At 48.6% G+C, this 18,122-nt stretch overlaps 1 protein-coding gene across 1 annotated transcript; it reads left to right on the top strand.

Annotated features, from left to right (window-relative positions):
• Positions 1-1,279: 1,279 nt before the first annotated feature.
• Positions 1,280-15,532, top strand: LOC307080197 (uncharacterized protein; the record flags this gene model as incomplete). The annotated part of the gene is made up of 3 exons (XM_079742835.1): positions 1,280-2,927; positions 8,783-9,679; positions 15,240-15,532. 3 exons carry the CDS (start codon positions 1,280-1,282, stop codon positions 15,530-15,532), a joined length of 2,838 nt encoding a protein of 945 aa, XP_079598961.1.
• Positions 15,533-18,122: the final 2,590 nt, after the last annotated feature.

The following is an 18,122-nucleotide window of genomic DNA, read 5'->3' on the forward strand; positions in this document are numbered from 1 at the left end:
CATACGCACTGCTGAACATGTCTTGCTGTATTCCTACACTTTAATACATCATTAGACCAACGAAGCTTGGAATAAAAACAGTGTTTTGTTCTCTTGTATATCAGAAAAGTTCATGCAAGTGATTACTTATTCATTTTCAGCTATACTGATGCCTGATCGGCACATTCATCATAAATGGAAATGTGACCCGAGCGGCCAATTGCTGCGAACAGGCTAACACTTTATCGCTGTGTTTTTGTACGCATAATTTTTCCTGACTGACTGAGGTTGCAGTCCAGGATGATGTAATCCAGTGTTAATTCATGGTGGACAGTGCAGGCTTTGTTCCATGCCCTTTGGTGTTGCACTAGAGCCGTGCAGGGCTGGCTTATGTGACCTCTGCTATTGTAGCGCGTTCTGAATTTGAAGCTTTGTTTGTAGCTACAGAGGAATTGCTAAAGGGAGTTGGCTCTGGTTGCAAATGTAAGGCATACTTTAGCTTTCTGTTTATTAAATTGTCATTCCCTTTGGTTTGATTTTATTGTTAGATTCAATTGTTTGTTTAATCTGGTGACATAATTTGCCATGATAAAAGGTTTGATTTAAATACGTATGAGGCCTGCCAAAGTCTTAACTTTGATTGGGTTTTTACGTATACTTTTCCACAAATTTGTGAAATGCAACCGTCAGGGCAAGAGGAAGCAAGTCTTTGATGTTTATGCTGCCTCTGTATTGTCTTTCAGTACATTGTGAAAGAGACAACAGTTTTAACACGCACTTAAAAACACTCATATTTGTAAAGGAAGTCTTTGAGGTCTACTTATTCAGCACTTTTTCAATCGCTAACAATGATCTAAAAACCACAGACGCACTGAACACAGGATGAGAGTCAAACCTTGCCTTTCTTTGTTTCCTGGTTAGCAAGTGCCAGTTATGGTAATCTTTATAGCATTGTTGTGTAAAATTAACCACCATCATCATTTTTTTCCTTTTGCATTCAAATCAATGTACTGTACTTCTGTTAAAAATACTTTGAAACGTTTACTTTGTCCTCTACTAAGATCTGTTCTCCTTTTTTATTTCTTTTTAGGTCAGAACTCATCTCTACAGTGAAATATAGCAGATGAGCAAACTAAAACCAATTCTACCTGATCTAAGTAGCTGTTAACAATCAGCATAGTGTTAACTTCCAGCCCTCTGCCCGTCCCAGATAGCCATTTCTGACCGTCACACTGAAACATTACCTGATCCTCAAAAGGAGAGCCTCATTAACCTGGCAACCCACCCAATTAAGAGCCAGATGGCGCTTTTGGCCAATCAGATAATGGATGCCAGAATTCTGAGCAGCATGAATGGAAGAGTGGAGCTTCCCCAATTCATGCGCGTCGCCAACCAGAGCATAGTCACGCAGGTGAGCTCTGGCCACGAAGACACCCACAAGAACCGGAAGTACCCCTGTCCACTGTGTGGGAAGCGCTTTCGCTTCAACAGCATCCTGTCGCTCCATATGCGCACACACACAGGGGAGAAGCCCTTCAAATGCCCTTACTGTGACCACCGGGCCGCGCAGAAGGGCAATCTCAAGATCCACCTCCGCACCCACAAGCAAGGCATTGTGGGAAAAGGCCGCGGACGGATCAGGGAGGAGAATAGGTTGCTTCATGAGCTTGAGGAGAGGGCTATACTTAGGGACATGCAGATGAGAGGGAGCTACGTTGGCCATCAGCAGGGATCCCTCCTAGCTCAGCTGCAGAAGCAGCCTCTGCCACAGAATGCCCCTACACAATCCCCGCAGCTCTCTCTCACCCCCTCTGGTACAGGCGAGGGCCTGTCTCACACCTCCGTGCCTACCACGGGGTCGAGCGTCCACACTGAGGCCACGCAGCCCCACCCAACCGGCGGCTTCCGCTGCTCTTTCTGCAGAGGCAAGTTCAGGAAGCAACAGGAGCTGGAGCGCCACATCCGAATCCTACACAAACCCTATAAGTGCACCCTGTGCGAGTTTGCCGCCACACACGAGGAAGAGCTGATCGGCCACGTGGAGACGGCTCACATCACCGCAGACTCGGCCCAGGGACAGAAGCCCGCCGTAGGGGGCGGTGACAAGGCGAAACCCGCAGGTGAATTCCCCTGCGAGGTGTGCGGCCAGACCTTCAGCCAGGCTTGGTTTCTCAAAGGTCACATGAGGAAACACAAGGAGTCGTTCGAACACTGCTGTCAGATCTGCGGCCGGCGCTTCAAAGAGCCGTGGTTTCTCAAGAACCACATGAAGGTCCACCTCAACAAGCTGGCAGCCAAGAGCAAGCTCTCTGCCGACCACGAGATGTCTGCGAAGCTGAGTAGCCTAACGCAAGAGCCCCCCGCCAACCTGTACACCCAGTACATCTCCAACATACACAACAGGTTCCTGTCTGCAGACCGAGCGGAGCAGCAGGACTATAACCCCATCCTGGCCACAGCTGGCATCGAGGTAAAGGTCAGGGAGATGCTCGGGAGAATGATGGCCTCATCACAGCCAGCCCTAGGCACCGAGGGAGAGGAGCGATCTCTGCTTGGTATGAATCATGTGCGCCCACCGTTGGGTTTAAGCAGCATGGAATACCTTCAGAAGGCGATGACTGAGGCAGACACCATCAACGGCAGCGCATACCCAGGCTGGCAGGTCATGAGCACACCAGGCCAGGCAGTAGAGCCAGGGTTTGCGGCTAATGAAACAGCTTTGCAACAGCAACAGCAGCACAAGTGCTCCTACTTGGCGGAGAGGTGTCCTTCTGGGGAGGAGAAGAAAGTGTGTGTGAGAGAAAGCGGTGCTAGGGCCCCCCTCTGCAGGCCGACCAGCCCGGGTAGCCTCCAGCATCACGGCGCCACAGAGGTCCCCCCCGAGGCCAACTCAGCAAATCCTATCAGGGATCAGGAACAACATCCACCGTGCTCATCCCCAATCGCAGGTAATACAATGTTTTTTTAACGCAACACAGAGTTGTACTGTTTATTAATATCAATAACAATAATAATAATAATAATTCAAAGACACTTTACAATGTTGGAAGCAACATAGAAAACTAAATAACTTAATCAAAAATACACAAAGAGATGAGCAAACAAGCAAGGGGAGGGGGGACAGGCATTAAGCAAGTTTGAAGAGGTGAGTTTTGAGAAGAGTTTATTAGGATTGTAAGACTAATCAAAAGGTGCGCTTCTTATCATGTAGATTAGATGTCAAATATTCAACCTATGCTGTTTTGGCATCACGTTTCTCGACTGATATCAGACAGAAACATTTACTTAGATCATTATTTATGATGTAGGAAAACAGATAAAGAAATAATATGAAGGCGAACAATTAACATGTCGTTTTCAAGTATCACGTCTGATGTGAACCACTAATAACGCAGCTCCACATATACCGTATGACACCCCCAACTAGCATGACTTGATTCTGCTCCTTTTTAAATAAAGAAAGCCGCATTGTGTTGAAGTGCAGACATAATTAGTATCCTCTACTTTATATCAGTCACATCCCCACCCCTTGCCTACAGGGGCACAAGATGTTAATGCATGCCATCTGGTGCTTTTAATGATTTGATATATACCACCCAGTGACTTTTATGATTTGATCTACCACCTGGTATTTTTATTGATTGTCTTCTGCTCCACCTGGCGGTTCCGTTCCCTGGCTAAATGCCTCTCTCGTCATGGCACCCTGCTAACATGTTATCACGAGACTAAATTGCTGTTATAATAGTGCCGTTAAGAACAAAAGAAAACTTTTTCGGGGTTGCCTTACTTTTTTGGTGCCTGCTCTTTAAGAGCTATTACTCCGGCATCGGAGGTTAGAGGATGTCTGTTGCTATGTGTATCCGTTAGGCTGACACTCCCGTGGGACCGAGTATCCTCTTGAATTATGGCCGTGCACCAGAGATAAATGGATCAGCGCTAATCTCATTATGTGTTTTTGTTTCCATATTGTACACACTCATGGGTATCTGCGTATTTACATAGTAATGTTCACAGTCTAATGTGAAACCTCACACTGGATCCCCTCGTCAAAAAGAGAAAAAAAACGTTTTTTTGAAAGGAAACTCTTGTTGTTGTTGTTGTTGTTGATACTTTCCCCCTCTCCTCCCGGTATCTCGGAGACCATACCGTGTCGCCATGGAGCCGACACTCGCTGATAGCCGCGGATAGCCGAGGGTTTAAGAGCTCCGGGATCTTCTGGGATGTTACATTCAGTATCAGACTGTAATTTCAGTCAATATTAAGCATGGAAGCTAATTCATTGTAAAGGTCAGGCGTCATTGCTTTAGTCAATGATGGATCCCCCCCTCCCCCTTGTCCTCCTCTAGCTTTACCCCCCTCCCCTCCCCTCCCCTCCCCTCCCCTCCCCTCTCCCCCCCATTCCCTCCCGTCCCTCCGCCGTCTCTTCTCTCTGTTCTTAGTCCTGTGTAATGGTAGACTCACTCTGGGGGCTTAGCGCGGCATTGTTTAGCTCTGACAATATATCCCAGAGACCTCTGCAGCTGCTCTCGGTGCTCACAATGACAGATTAATTAACACAATCACACGCTGCTGGCCCGGGCTCAACACGGCAGGTCTGCGGCGGGACAGATAGGTAAATCCTACGCACACGCAGTGCGGCGACGCACCACTTGATGAGGGCTCTAATAACAGGGATAAGTTTGAGGCTGGGTGGAGGTTTTTTTTGGTGGCAGAGGCGGCGGGGGCGGTGTTGGTGATCAAGGCTGTCTGTCTGCCGAATCGGTCGAGAGGGAGAGAGAGAGAGAGAGAGAGGGGGAAAAAGAGTGGTGATGGTAAGGAGGGGCGGTGGGGTTTGGGGGTTTGGGAGATGGAGGAATTTCTAATTCAGGAGAGCAGGGGATGCTGAGGAGGAATAACCAGTGCCAGATGTTGGTGGTTTGAGGAACATTGATTAGCCCCAGTATGAGCCGCCTGCATTATTCATGGTTAAGGCAGACGTTGGTGGTCAAGCAGTTATCGATGGACTCAACGCGGATGGTAAATCACACCGCGTCACAGATAGATACAGCTTCTTTTACACACAGCGTTGGATTTTTTAAATCGAAATACACACACACACACACACACACACACACACACACACACACACACACACACACACACACACACACACACACAAAGTAAACAAAGTAGGCCTAACATCAGAGCTTGAGTGTCGGTTCAATAGATGGATGGTATTGAAATGGTTCCCCACCCCCCCCCCTCCCTTGTACATCTTATTAAGACATACCATTTATTTATTTATTTCGCCATGATGACTGACATTTTAATATGAGGTTTTGAATAACTCATCTTCTTAAAAAGGATCAACTCATGAAAGTGGAACGTGCTTTGGGCTTCTGACCTACATAAGACCGGCTGGGTCTCCGCTCGGAAAACGCAAACGCGGCCGACAAACACAAAACGGCCTGACAGTTATTAATTAGTCCCATTCAGCACTCTTAACCCCAAGGTCAATGAGCAGACAGTATGTGATGATGTTGTCCCCACTCGTCTTTTGTCTCCCATTCCCGTCTCGGGGTACTGTAGCCGCTAAGCCTCCGATAACTTCGGACGATAACCACGTTGAAGAGAAAAAAGACCAAACCCTGTTAGATTGCAAACGCTCACATTAGTCTGGCTGATGAATTGGAAATCACTGCTGCTGATTGATGATGACATTAGTCTTTGTGTATGTAGTGAAAAAGCTCAACCGGTCTTAAACTCACTACTTCTCTAAGTCGCCGCAATATATTTCTCACATAAATAATAACGCTCTCAATCAGAGATGGGATTTACAGATATAGGAGCCATTTGGATGGGTTTGCCTAAACAGGATTACCTGTTGGCTTCTTCTCAGCTTCTTCTCACTTGTGTCTTTTTAATCCTCTTTTTAATTATTATTGCAGATATGAGGCTCAAATTAAGCTCAAAATGCTTGTTTTCCTAGCATGGAGATAAAAAGATTTACCCAGGGAGTTCTGAACACCTGCCTTGAAATATTGTTCCACCATCTCCTGAATGCCATTTGGCTTAATTGACTTGGAAGCGTCCCAAATGCGTCATTGACTATGTGGTCTAATTAATATTAATAATATATGCTATTATAAACATCAAAGAACATCTGGTGTCCCTGTTTTCTCGGCACTCTTGTATGTGACTCTCTCTCTCTTTCTCTTTCTCTTTCTCTTTCTCTTTCTCTCTCTCTCTCTCTCTCTCTCTCTCTCTCTCTCTCTCTCACTCTCTCCCTTTCTCTCTTTCAGTCGATTTCATCTTAAACTAATATATCACGGTATAGCAGCATTTTGGATTCTGCCAACTGCATCCCATATGAACAGGAAAGAGTCTCCACCCCACATTGAACATTCTTTAAGCACTTCCACAACGTGCATGCCACACGCGTATGTTGGCATACGCATACAGCATGTGAGCCGGTGATTGCATTGACTGTGATGCATGGCGGTAAATCTCAAAAAAGCTATTTCCATACGATACAAATGACTCTGTCTCTCTGCCCAGCTGCATGTTTTCCCCCCCACTTCCCCACCCTATAGATACATTTTCCTTGGGATATTTATTACATTATTTTGATATTTGTCTCGGCACGGATATCCAGTATGGGTGGCTAACTCCTAGGCATCACTTCATTAGATTGTGTGCCGTAGGTGAGAGAAGGCTGGGGTTTGTAATGACGCCGTAATTGGAGTTTGGGGTTGATAGATATGAGATCTAAAATTACTCCCACATATAATGTGAGCCTCCATAGTGTAGGTAAATCCTAAACTGATTAGCATGAACCATGCAGGCAATCACAAAGATGGCAAACGTCCAAAGGAAAGGAAAAGGGGGGGGGGGGGGTGGGAAAGCCTATGGTCTTTGTGTTACTTTATTGCTCACACGCACGCACGCACACACACACACACACACACACACACACACACACACACACGCGCACATACACACACACAAACATACACACACAGACAAACACACACATACAAACACACATACACACACAAGCAAGCCGGCAAATGGGTTTAGGAAGCTCCACGGTGAAGGATGAGGTCAGATGTGTGTGTGTGTATGTGTGTGTGTGTGTGTGTGTGTGTGTGTTTTCACTGCATTGGGAGCTGGCTGGTAATGTCACAGTAATTTACACCAAATCATAATTGAGATGTAGAGTGTGTCCTGACTCCTGACACTGAATGAGTTCCATTAAGATGTTTTGTTTATTGCGTTGTTGTTGTTTGTTTTTGCGTGGAGGCCAGGGTGTGGCATGGTTAAGATCAACTTTCCTGCACTCATACATGCACAATCATGCAAGCTCATTTGCACACACACATGCATGCACACGCACACTCGTACACATGTTTGCACGCACGCATGCACACACACACACACACACACACACACACACACACACACACACACACACACACACACACACACACACACACACACACACACAAACGTCTAAAGTTCAAGGTCATTCACTATAAAAGGTTTGGCATTTTAGCTGTTATTTCTCCATAATTTGTATCAGTTTTCAGCTCTGTTTAATTAATATGTGTTACTATTTGGAAGTGTAATTTAAACATGAATAATTCTTCACTATTTGTCTCATTATATGGCAGCTACTTTGGAGTTCCTGATAGAAACAGGCACCCCTTGAGATCACTTTACAGATTTAGATTTACTTCGGGGTCAGGTCTTTAGGTGTACACAAAATTGATATTTCTCGAGTGTGGATGAATCATTGTTGTGCGTCAGATATTAGTCTATTAAATAAGAACAATAAGGCATCAATATGCACAGAATTAAATTAATGGTGGTAGGTTTATCTCTCTACCCCAGACGGGTCCCTAAAAGACACAGTATAATGTATGACCTGACCTTCAAATGCCAGGAGAGTGTTGGGCAATAAACTGCCAATATTTGTGGCTTAATGGCATCGGATGACTTTTACTGTAATTGGAACAGCGACGAAACAGCTGGGCTGTTTAAAGACAGTGCAAAGCTGGTGTCTCAGACAATCACTAACTCGACACCGTTGCCAAGAGTGTGTTTAACCCTGTAGATTGCCGCTGCAAGCCATTATTAGGATTTAAATGGAGGTAAAGTGTAAGAATATAAGCAACAGCAAAAATTATGTTAACACGGGGGTTGAAATATCTAGTCTTGTATCGGAATGAACAATGTCATCACAAAAAAAGACTGAAATCCTTTTTTTATCGTTTGCTTTGATACATTCGGTACAACGTGAATAATGGACCCAGCGTATTAAGCCCAACCCCATTTTTCTAATATGAAACCAAAAAATAAACTCAGATACATGGTGCATCTTTTTTTTTTCATCAACGATTTACATGTAACACTCCGTTTTCAACTGTAAAACTATGTTATTGGTTTTGATGGAATGGGGTCCTGTTTTGCAGCCTTCTTTCTTAGTGTGACTGGATAATTATTTTCGGAAGAATCTTGTTTGCTGTTAACATCTTTGAGTGTATTTATTGCACATGGTGCCGTCCACACTGTAAAATGATGAATCACTGGAGCAGAAAGCTGATTACAAGCTTGATTTACTGCAGGGCAGGGCTTAAATCATTCAACTCAGCTTTGTGTGGGATTGCAACATTTTTCATGTTTAGAAGAAAGGAGTCATATGCCCTGCAATGTACACACAGTTTTGAAGACGAATTTCTCATTCCGCCCCATATGCATACTCTTACACCCCTAGTTCAATCAATCTCTCACATGCTTTCTGTGCTATTATTCTCTGTGACAGGTGACAAGGCCTACAGGTGTCTGCTCCCAAGCGACTACCCTAGCACACAGCCGGCCTCGCTGGGCTTCCTCCTGGATCGTTACCCCTTTCCTCACTGGCCCAACAGCCGGGACCTCAAGTCCCCACCGCGGCCCACTACCGCCCCGCACTCCGCCAGCCCCAACCCAAAGCCCAAGCCCAGACCCACGTCCAGGGAAAACTGGAGCCCGGCACCGGCACACCACCTCGGGCCGGAGGGCCAAGACGGAAGCCCCCCGCTCCACGCCAAGCGCCCCGACCACCTCGCCGGAGATCTGGAGCTCGCGGACGACTTCCGACGCGTCCGTGGCAAGCCTCAGCAGAACGAGCCTTTGGATCTGTCTGTCCGTCCGGAGAGCAGCAGTTGCTTCGCAGACGGCCCTCTGGTCCACGGTAACGGACTCCCTTCAGGCACCGTGCCCAGGCTGCAGAGCTACGCCGAGGGCCTGGCAGTGATGCCCGCCTACCACACTGACCTCCTCGTACCGGCGGCCAAGGAGGACGCGTTGGAGCGACCCGGGAGTGACCAGGAGGGAGACGAGGCAGGGGAACAAGCAGAGTCTGAAAAGTGGAAGATGTTGAGGAACAGTGGGGCCGTGCAGCCCGAGGACCGAGGCCAGAGGAAGGCCGATCTCCAGGGGGCCCAAGCGGCCGCTCAGCCTCCCCAGCCAGGGGAGGGTCTGTGGGGCGGGGAGCAGCAGACCCAGTCCCCCATCGCGTCTCTGGAGAAGTTCACCCCTGGGGCCGATCATTTGCTCCCACAGCACCGGAGCCTGCTCTCTGCCCTCAGGGGCCCCGGGGGGTCAAAGAACATGGCCACTAATGGGTACGGCTTCAGCTCTGTTGGTGAAGGAATCCTGGAGACAGAAGCGGCAGCAGGTGAGATGTCAATGAACAAGAGATCCATCCAAAAGTAATCTCCACTGCTTCATTGTCACATCCACAGCCGAAATGCGAACGCAGCCAGTGTTGGCATTTTAAAGGGAATACTGCCACCCAGTGGAGAGAAATATGATCCTGCATAGACCCTTCTTACATGGCTTGTCGGGATGTGTTCAGCCATACCATCCGAATATAACACAACCATAGATGAATTAGGGTTGATGTTGTGTAGTCACATTAACATAACATTAACAAGGCGTCAAATATGATAGCCAGTGTTTGATGGTCGGTTGTCATGACAGCAGCCAACAGCTGCGTACGGACAACAATCGACAGCAGGCCAGAGCCAATGACATTACACGGCATTACATTGGATATCTGATCCCCCAAAACAAATCCCACCAATTATCGAGATGATTTAGAACAAGAGAAAAGTTCTGTTTTCACCACACCGTCTCACGAAACCCCTCAAACGAGGAGGAATGAAGTCGCAGGTGCGATGCGTTTATGAGCGCTCTACACTTTAACTGATGATGTGATCTCCCTATTGGACGGGTTACACATCAGCCCCCTTAGACTCTCTCACACACACACACACACGCAAACACACGCACACAGACACACACACACATACACGCACGCACGCACCGGCACCCAAACGCAAACATGCACATGCGCGCACGCACACACACACACACACACACACACACACACACACACACACACACACACACACACACACACACACACACACACACAGCGTGTTGTGCGGAGTGCTCTCCTAGTGTAGATTTAATAATGCTGTCGGCTCCCAGAGTGGGGAATCAACAGCTGGGGTCTTTGATATGCATGTATTATGAGTGCAACACGATACACCTTTCCCTCTGATCCCCCCCTTCCCCCCCAACCCTCTTATTGGGAAACCCAATATGCTCATGTGAAAGACAGGGAAAGTGCCTGTCAAGTCCATTAGAGATCAACAAACATCTGCTCCTTCCCTTTTACGATTCAACCAGAAAGATGCAGTTGTCCTATTCAGATGTACAGATGGTTATTATAATATGGCAAAGATCCATCCTCTTCGATTCATTTGTTTTTTTTTGTTATTTTGGCGGCTATTACTCAACTGCGTGATTCCTTTCACTCCTTTGCAGGATGAAGGAGCACAAAGCGAGGGGGTTTAAAGTTTGTCTGGTGGCAACCCACATCTGAGTCCCAAATGCGGCGCATACTTCATGTTAAGTGTTAGTGGTGTTTCTTGGACGAATCAAGCAAAGCTAAGACTTCCAGGTTTTAATCAGGAGTCTAGGCAGAGCAAAACCCCCACCTTTTTTTTCGTGAACAACATCTAAGTCAACCTGATGACTCCCCAAGCCTTTCTGCTCAGCTCGGAAGTGTCTGAGTGCTCGAGTACAAGTGAAGTTTGTCGTCGTATAATCATCCTGCTGTTATCCTCCTCAACTCTTATGTTTTGTACTTTAATTGCCTCCGTTCCCCTCCAGGGAGAACGTTGTTCCCGGCTCTCGTGACGAGAGGAACATCTGACTCGAGAAGTGGCGACGGTAAACTGACATTGAGAGTATGCTTAGTGTCCTCTAAACAAAGCAGGTGGTCACAGCTTATTTTTTCTTTTCTTTTTTTCCCCAACCACCACACTTACTCTGCCAGCCTGTCTTATCTGCAGTGCTGACCAGGTGGCTTTGTCAAGGGCTTGTCTCCTGTCGCCCCCGTCGCCTCGGTAGAGCGTGCCACACTCGCCGTGGCACGGTGACATATTGCGGGGCACTTTGGACATGGAGTGATGTGTTTGCGATGGCAGCTCAGATCGGCTGTACTTTGCCAGTAGTGGTAATTGGCCAGATGGTGACCCCTGGTTGAACCTGTCTGCATGCTCATTAGTCTCAGAGTCGTCCCCTTGGTTTTTTAGACCGAGAGCAGCTTTCTGCACTTATGGCACACGGCCACTAGATGGCGACGGATACCGCTTCAATTGCCCCTGATGAAACGGTGCTCTGGTCTGCACTGTTGGTGATCGAATCACGTGATTTCGGGAAAAACAGGAATGCTGGGTTACTGACGCCATTGTAAATAAAAATCAAAGTGTTGGAGAACTGTTGTGTAAAAGTCATTGTGACTGGTGAGAATTCACCTCAGCCGGATATGGTAGAAATCCGACCGAGCCACTCTCATAGAGACACATGAGAGCAAGTGAACGTGAAAAGATCAATAAAGAACGGATTAAGAATGAAAGAAAGCGGTGTGATGAGAGACACGGATAGACAGAGAGAGACAGAGAGAGAGAGAGAGAGATAGCCAGAGAGAGAGAGAGACAGACACCCCCCCCCCCCCCCCCCCCCCCCCCCCCCGCCTGATTTGGGCCATTATCTCATTATTGTCTGACCGGGGCTGCTATACACCCCTCTGACAGGGAGGGGTGACAGAGAGCGAGCGAAAAAGAAGAAGGCAAAAAAGTGTGAGAGAGAGAGAGAGCGAGGGAGAGAGAGAGAGCGAGGGAGAGAGAGAGCGAGGGAGAGAGAGGGAGAGAGAGAGAGAGAGAGGGCGAGAGAGAGAGAGAGGGAGGGAGAGAGAGAGGGGGAGAGGGAGAGAGAGAGAGAGGGAGGGAGAGGGAGAGAGAGAGAGAGAGAGAGAGAGAGAGAGAGCGAGATGAGCGTAGATGGAGATGGATGGCGGGACTGCGGGGTGAAAGAGGAGCAGTACCGGGCCCCACGTCTCTGCGAGCAGATGTCGTTGGAGGGCAGGGAGAGGGCAGCGCGGCCTGCCTTTGTGGCGCGTTTCTCCCCATAGAGATAATGAAGGGTGGAGCACCCGGGAAGGACGTGCACTCATCACTCACTGTCCGTGTGCCATCAGAGCTCCGGCGCTGGTGTCATCCGTCACCATTCAGCTCCTCTGGCCCGCGAGGCCGCGCCACTGTCATCATGGTCATTATCTCCGCCTGTGAGACGCTGCGCACACACACACACACACACACACACACACACACACAGCCGTAAAAAACACACACTCGCACACACACACACAGACACGTAAAAGCCCACTCACGTCAGTAAAAACACACTCGTAAACCTCCCCCCCCCCCCCCCCCCCCCCCCCCCGAACTCACACACACACACACACACACTTCCACAAAGAGGTGGAGGATCAATGTGGGGGGTTTGGTGCACGTAAACACAAACGCCCCGTATCACCATAGCACAAAACGCACAATATTCTTTATCTTGCGACAATGGCTTTTCTTGGGGTTTTGCCAGTGCATACAAACATACACTTCCAGCTCCCATATATTTGTGGACATACCCAGCACTCCCATTGGTGTGTGCGTTTGTGTGTGTGTGTGTGTGTGGGTAGTATGTGTAAATGTGTGTGTAGTTGGGGGGGGGGGGGTTCAGCCAGGTGGGAGGAGTCTTTGGCTGCATGGGCCTATGAAGGGATGGTCATGTGTTGGGGAGATGGATGGCGTGGAGCCCACCGCTGTCTCCTCTAATTGTAAAATATTAGTTACATTAGAACCTGGCCTGTGATTAATGGAACTTATTTGGAGGCTGCCCTCTGCCGGACCTCCCCTCTCATACAGGGGGAGGGGGCGACAAGGGACAATGAGGAGGGGGAGGAACCGCAGAGAAATCGGAGAAACGTATAGAGTGGGAGAGAGAGACGGAGAGAGAGAGAGAGAGAGAGAGAGAGGGAGAGAGAGAGAGAGAGAGAGAGGGAGAGAGAATGCATACAGCAGGCCCCGTTGTAGATTTGAGTCTTTCTTGCATTCTTTCAGTACGTTCAGTGAAAGCGTGACCACCACCGGATTATTTATTACAGGAAAGCACACTTGTTTTTTTGTTCGTTTTTTTTTTCGACCGAAATCGGAGTCATGCGTGAGACAAATCCTTTCCATCAGAGTCACAATTTGTATTTTAACAACAGGAGTGGCAGGGTGCTAACCAGCTGTGATCATTGTGTCTTTGCCATTCTTTAATATGAAATACTTGAACTCTTATACTTTGAACTTTGTTTAATCTTAAAAATAAATGATTGGTCTGGGTTTTCCTTTGGTCAGGCCGCCAGGGCTGGAGCGGTTCGTTTGGCCATAATGCAAGCTGCTCGCTACCTGGCAGTAGACAATGCTTCTCTTTTACTCTTGTTCTGACAGCTTCCTGCTTCCACTGACGGATAAGCCCCCCTCCCCCTCTCTCTCCCTCTTTTTATCTCTCTCTTTTCATGGTCCCCCTATCTCCATTTTTCTGTAGCAGTTATTTTGTGTATTTTGTGGGTATGTGTTAATTTTTTATGTTTGGTGTGTGTGCGTGTGTGTGAGTGTGCGTGCGCGTGTGTGTATGCAGATGTCATTTACAGCCATCAGGTTATTATACACCGACAGATGGAGCATTACCTTTTATTGCTCACACCTTCTGTGAGTTTTCTCCATTTCCCCCTCCCTCCTAAAAAAAGAGTTTACTTGTAAATGAGAAGGGAAGAATGCTCAGTCTTCTGCTCGCCCTCCTCTTCCTCCGACCCTGATGGCTGGTGTGTAATAAACTGGAAGGGGGAGGGAGAGGAAGAGGAGGGGCGGCAGGGTTTTTGGGAAGTGATCTCCGGTGACATCAGCACTCACTGGTTTACTGTAACTTGTGAATCATTGAGACTTTGGAAGAAGAGCAGGGGGCAACGGCAGGAAGTAGTGATCATTGGGATAACAAACAGTGTTACATGTTATAATATGCAAACAATTGTTCATAACCATAATACTGACCAGAACTGTTAAAGGGGTAAGGCTATTATTGCCTTTGTATGTTTTGACAGAAACACACACACACACACACACACACACACACACACACACACACACACACACACACACACACACACACACACACACACACACACACACCAAGAAGCTTTTGTATCAGTTGTTAGTCTTTTATGGGTATATTGTGGTTCCTCTGTGTCATGCGACTGTATTATTAGTTGTGGTGGAGCTTTATAGTGAGAGCCAAGGCCAGCAGCCGACAGGAAACTGAGACAAGCCTGGCCTCTCAGCTGCAGCCTGTCATCCCTCAGTCCCTCCTATGCACCCACCATCACGGCATGTGTGTGTGTGTGTGCGTGTGTGAGTGCACAGAACAGAAGCATGTGTAAAAAAAACAAACAGGAAATGAACTACAAAAGAAACAAGCTCAAATGGATATAAACAGGAAGCGGGATGAATTCTGGCAGTGGTGAATTTAAATCTAATCTGCAGCGTTTAGGGTTAGACTTCTAAAATAATGTTTGCAGTCGTAGTGCAGCAGGTGGGCGTCCTGGCGTCCCGCTCCAGGGGGCAGGGCCTACCGCTAGAAGATAGGGGACGGGAGTGGCGACGCGGACGCGGCAACACGACATCACAGAACATCCCAGAACACACTGCATCTCTCTCTCTCCCCGCCACGCCGGAATGCAAATCACAGACGACACTTCCACGCACACAACAACAACAACAACAACCACCACCCCATCACCGCGCCCCCGGTACTGACTGAGACTCTCTGCCTCACTGTGTTCGCAGCGCGGAAGCCCTTCCAGTGCAGGTTCTGCCCCTACAGCGCCTCGCAGAAGGGGAACCTGAAGACCCATGTGGTGTGCGTCCACCGCAAGCCCTTCGACAACAGCCTCTACCCCGACCGCCGCCTGCGCCGCTCGCACCACGCCCACCTGCGGCCCTCGCCCCCGCCCCCCCCGGCCCGGGTGGGCGTCGTGGGAGGAGGAGGAGGAGGAGGAGGAGGAGGGGGAGGCGGAGGCACCCACGCCCTACCCGCCAGGGACCACGGGAGCACGCTGGCGTCGCTTTGCAGGACGTGATGGCGGCGCGTGGACGACGACGACGACAGCGTGGACGACGACGACGACAGCGTCATATTGAGACTGAAACACAGAGACTAAGACGGAGTGAATCCGCGCCAGACGAACTGTTGGACGTTGTTGTAGTTTGAGTGAGGACCAGGGCGGGGGGGGGGGGGGGGGTTACTGCTGAATTAAAGGTGAGCAAAACAATGAAAAGGTGTTGAATGTACATTCCAGTGTTGAGCAGACGCAGTACGTATTTATCTGTAGAAAGGAAGCGGTATAATAAAGCTTATTGTGACGTGAAAAGTGCGGAGAAGGGTGTTTAGTGCCATTCATTTTCTAACCCCGAAACAACAGGAATCGAACCATTACTGAGCTCTGACGCACTTTTATCTGCTCAACATTCGTCTCGACGGGGAAAGACCGTCCAAGCCTATAAGAACCGTATTTGTCTTTATTTCCTTGTGAATATTTCCACGGGTCTCCTTCCAGTCCAGAAGTCCTGTCTATCTGTCAGGGTGCGCTGCCAGATGTTGGGCTTTAATCGAGGCAGATGTAATGAAGTAGAATGTTGCACATCGGAGCTTCCATTCGTCGTGGATTCCACTCCAGGGAGAAAGCCTCTCTCACATATCATTATCGCCCATTAACTGCTATGCAGCATGCTGCTGCTGTGTGTGTGCTGGAACAATGCGCGATTAGGCAGGGGAAACCAGGAGAAATGGAAAAATACTGAGGAGATTCATTTGTAGTACAAAGGCATCGGTAAAGCGTTGACTTTTTTGGTTTCTTTCATGGGAAAGCACCCATGTGCGTGCGTAGAGTTGGATCGCCCAGTGCACCTATATATTATAAAAAAACAAAGGCTTTAAAGTCTTTCTTTTTAAAAGACTTAGCTATTGTGTGCTGCCATGGCACACATGTGGTAATTTTAGCACAGGCTGAGCTCCACTGCCGACGTGCCGGTCTGTGCCAATATGCTTCCTGTACAAGCCGTAGATCACCTTGGGCAGCTGTGTGCTTGTGGAGTCAGGGCTTTGTAGCCACGGCGATGTGAGCCTGACTGACAGTCGCCGTGACAACTCCATTCAGGCGCCACCTGCTAGCTGTCAATCAGGACAGCCAACCTGGGGCTATTGACGGAGCTGTCAGCCTATGTGAGCCGTGTCTGTCAAAGCCCACCCACTCTCACCCACTCTGTCTGCCTGCCCACCCGCCTGCCTGCCTGCCTGGCCAGTCTGACGTACCCTCTCTCTCTCTCTCTCTCTCTCTCTCTCTCTCTCTCTCTCTCTCTCTCTCTCTCTCTCTCTCTCTCTCTCTCTCTCTCTCTCTCTCTCTCTCTCTCTCTATTTCTCTCTCCTTTCAACTCTACCCACTCTCTCTTTCCACACATCTCTTTTAGTACTGTTTTCAATCTCTTTGTCTATCTCCCTCTGTATCTACTGCCCACCGTGCTTTTTTCGCTTTACCTTTACTGCTTTCTCTCTCTCTCTCTCTCTCTCTCTCTCTCTCTCTCTCTCTCTCTCTCTCTCTCTCTCTCTCTCCATCTTCACTCCTTTCTGTCCTACCTCTCTCTCACTCCTCGGAGACAATGGGCCCTCTTAATCCCACATCCCATCACCGATTTTTCCGCGTTACATTCGTCATCTCCAAGCGGTCCTCGGGATGTCATGGAGCCCACGGCGGACCCCCCCCGCTGGAGACCCCCGTGCCTGCCGCTCAATCTGCTGTTCTATCACCGGGCGTCCTATGCATCTATACCTTCCCCGGTAACAGCATTGCATTCATACCACACTGCCTTCTGCCTTATTTCTCACTTATTTCCCCCTTTTTATTTCATCTCTGCCTCTTTGGAGCAGGCCCTTGCGGTACGCATACAACCCACGCACAAACACACACACAGGAACACACACACGCACACACGTATGCACAGACACACACACAGACACACACACACACACACACGTGTTCTCAATCTTTGCTCCTGACATATGACAGGGGCCCGGCCTCCAGCAGACTAGCTAATCAGAAGCCTGTCATACCTGCCAATATATTCGTCCCCGGCTCAGACAGGACAGGGCAGAGCTGACCGATAGCAGGCCTCTCTCCCATGACCAAGGGCACTGCGTTGAGAAGTTTTTCACAAAGTGCAAGCTTTTGATTTCTATTCCCACCTTTTTTAATTTTTTTTTTCGAATCCTCTGGATTCAGGGATCATTTCCATTTCCTCTAATTAAGCACAGTTCTTCCTTAGAGCAGCTCCCATTAATTCAAGGTGGAGAAGTTTGTGTTAATGACTCCTAATTGTGACGAATGTTCCGCTTGACGTCCCCGCTACGTGGCCAATGTCACGCAGAGGGAGGCTTTTGGCGGTGTCTCCAAAGGGCTGCTTGGCGTTCTGGCGGGGGTGTCATGAGGGTAACATGCCTGCTTTGGAGTAAGACAGTACGGGAAGGACACTTGACAGTCCCGCCGTGACCCCGACGGTCACGTGCCAATTATATTCAAGACGCCAAGTGTTTCTAGGGTGTGTAAGCCGGGGGGAGGCGGCCGGGAAAAACCTTTTTTTGGTTGTTGTTAGTCCAGCATGTGATCGATGTCCGTA

This window comes from Pollachius pollachius, assembly GCF_949987615.1.
Source record: "Pollachius pollachius genome assembly, chromosome: 9".
Lineage (NCBI taxonomy): Eukaryota > Metazoa > Chordata > Actinopteri > Gadiformes > Gadidae > Pollachius > Pollachius pollachius.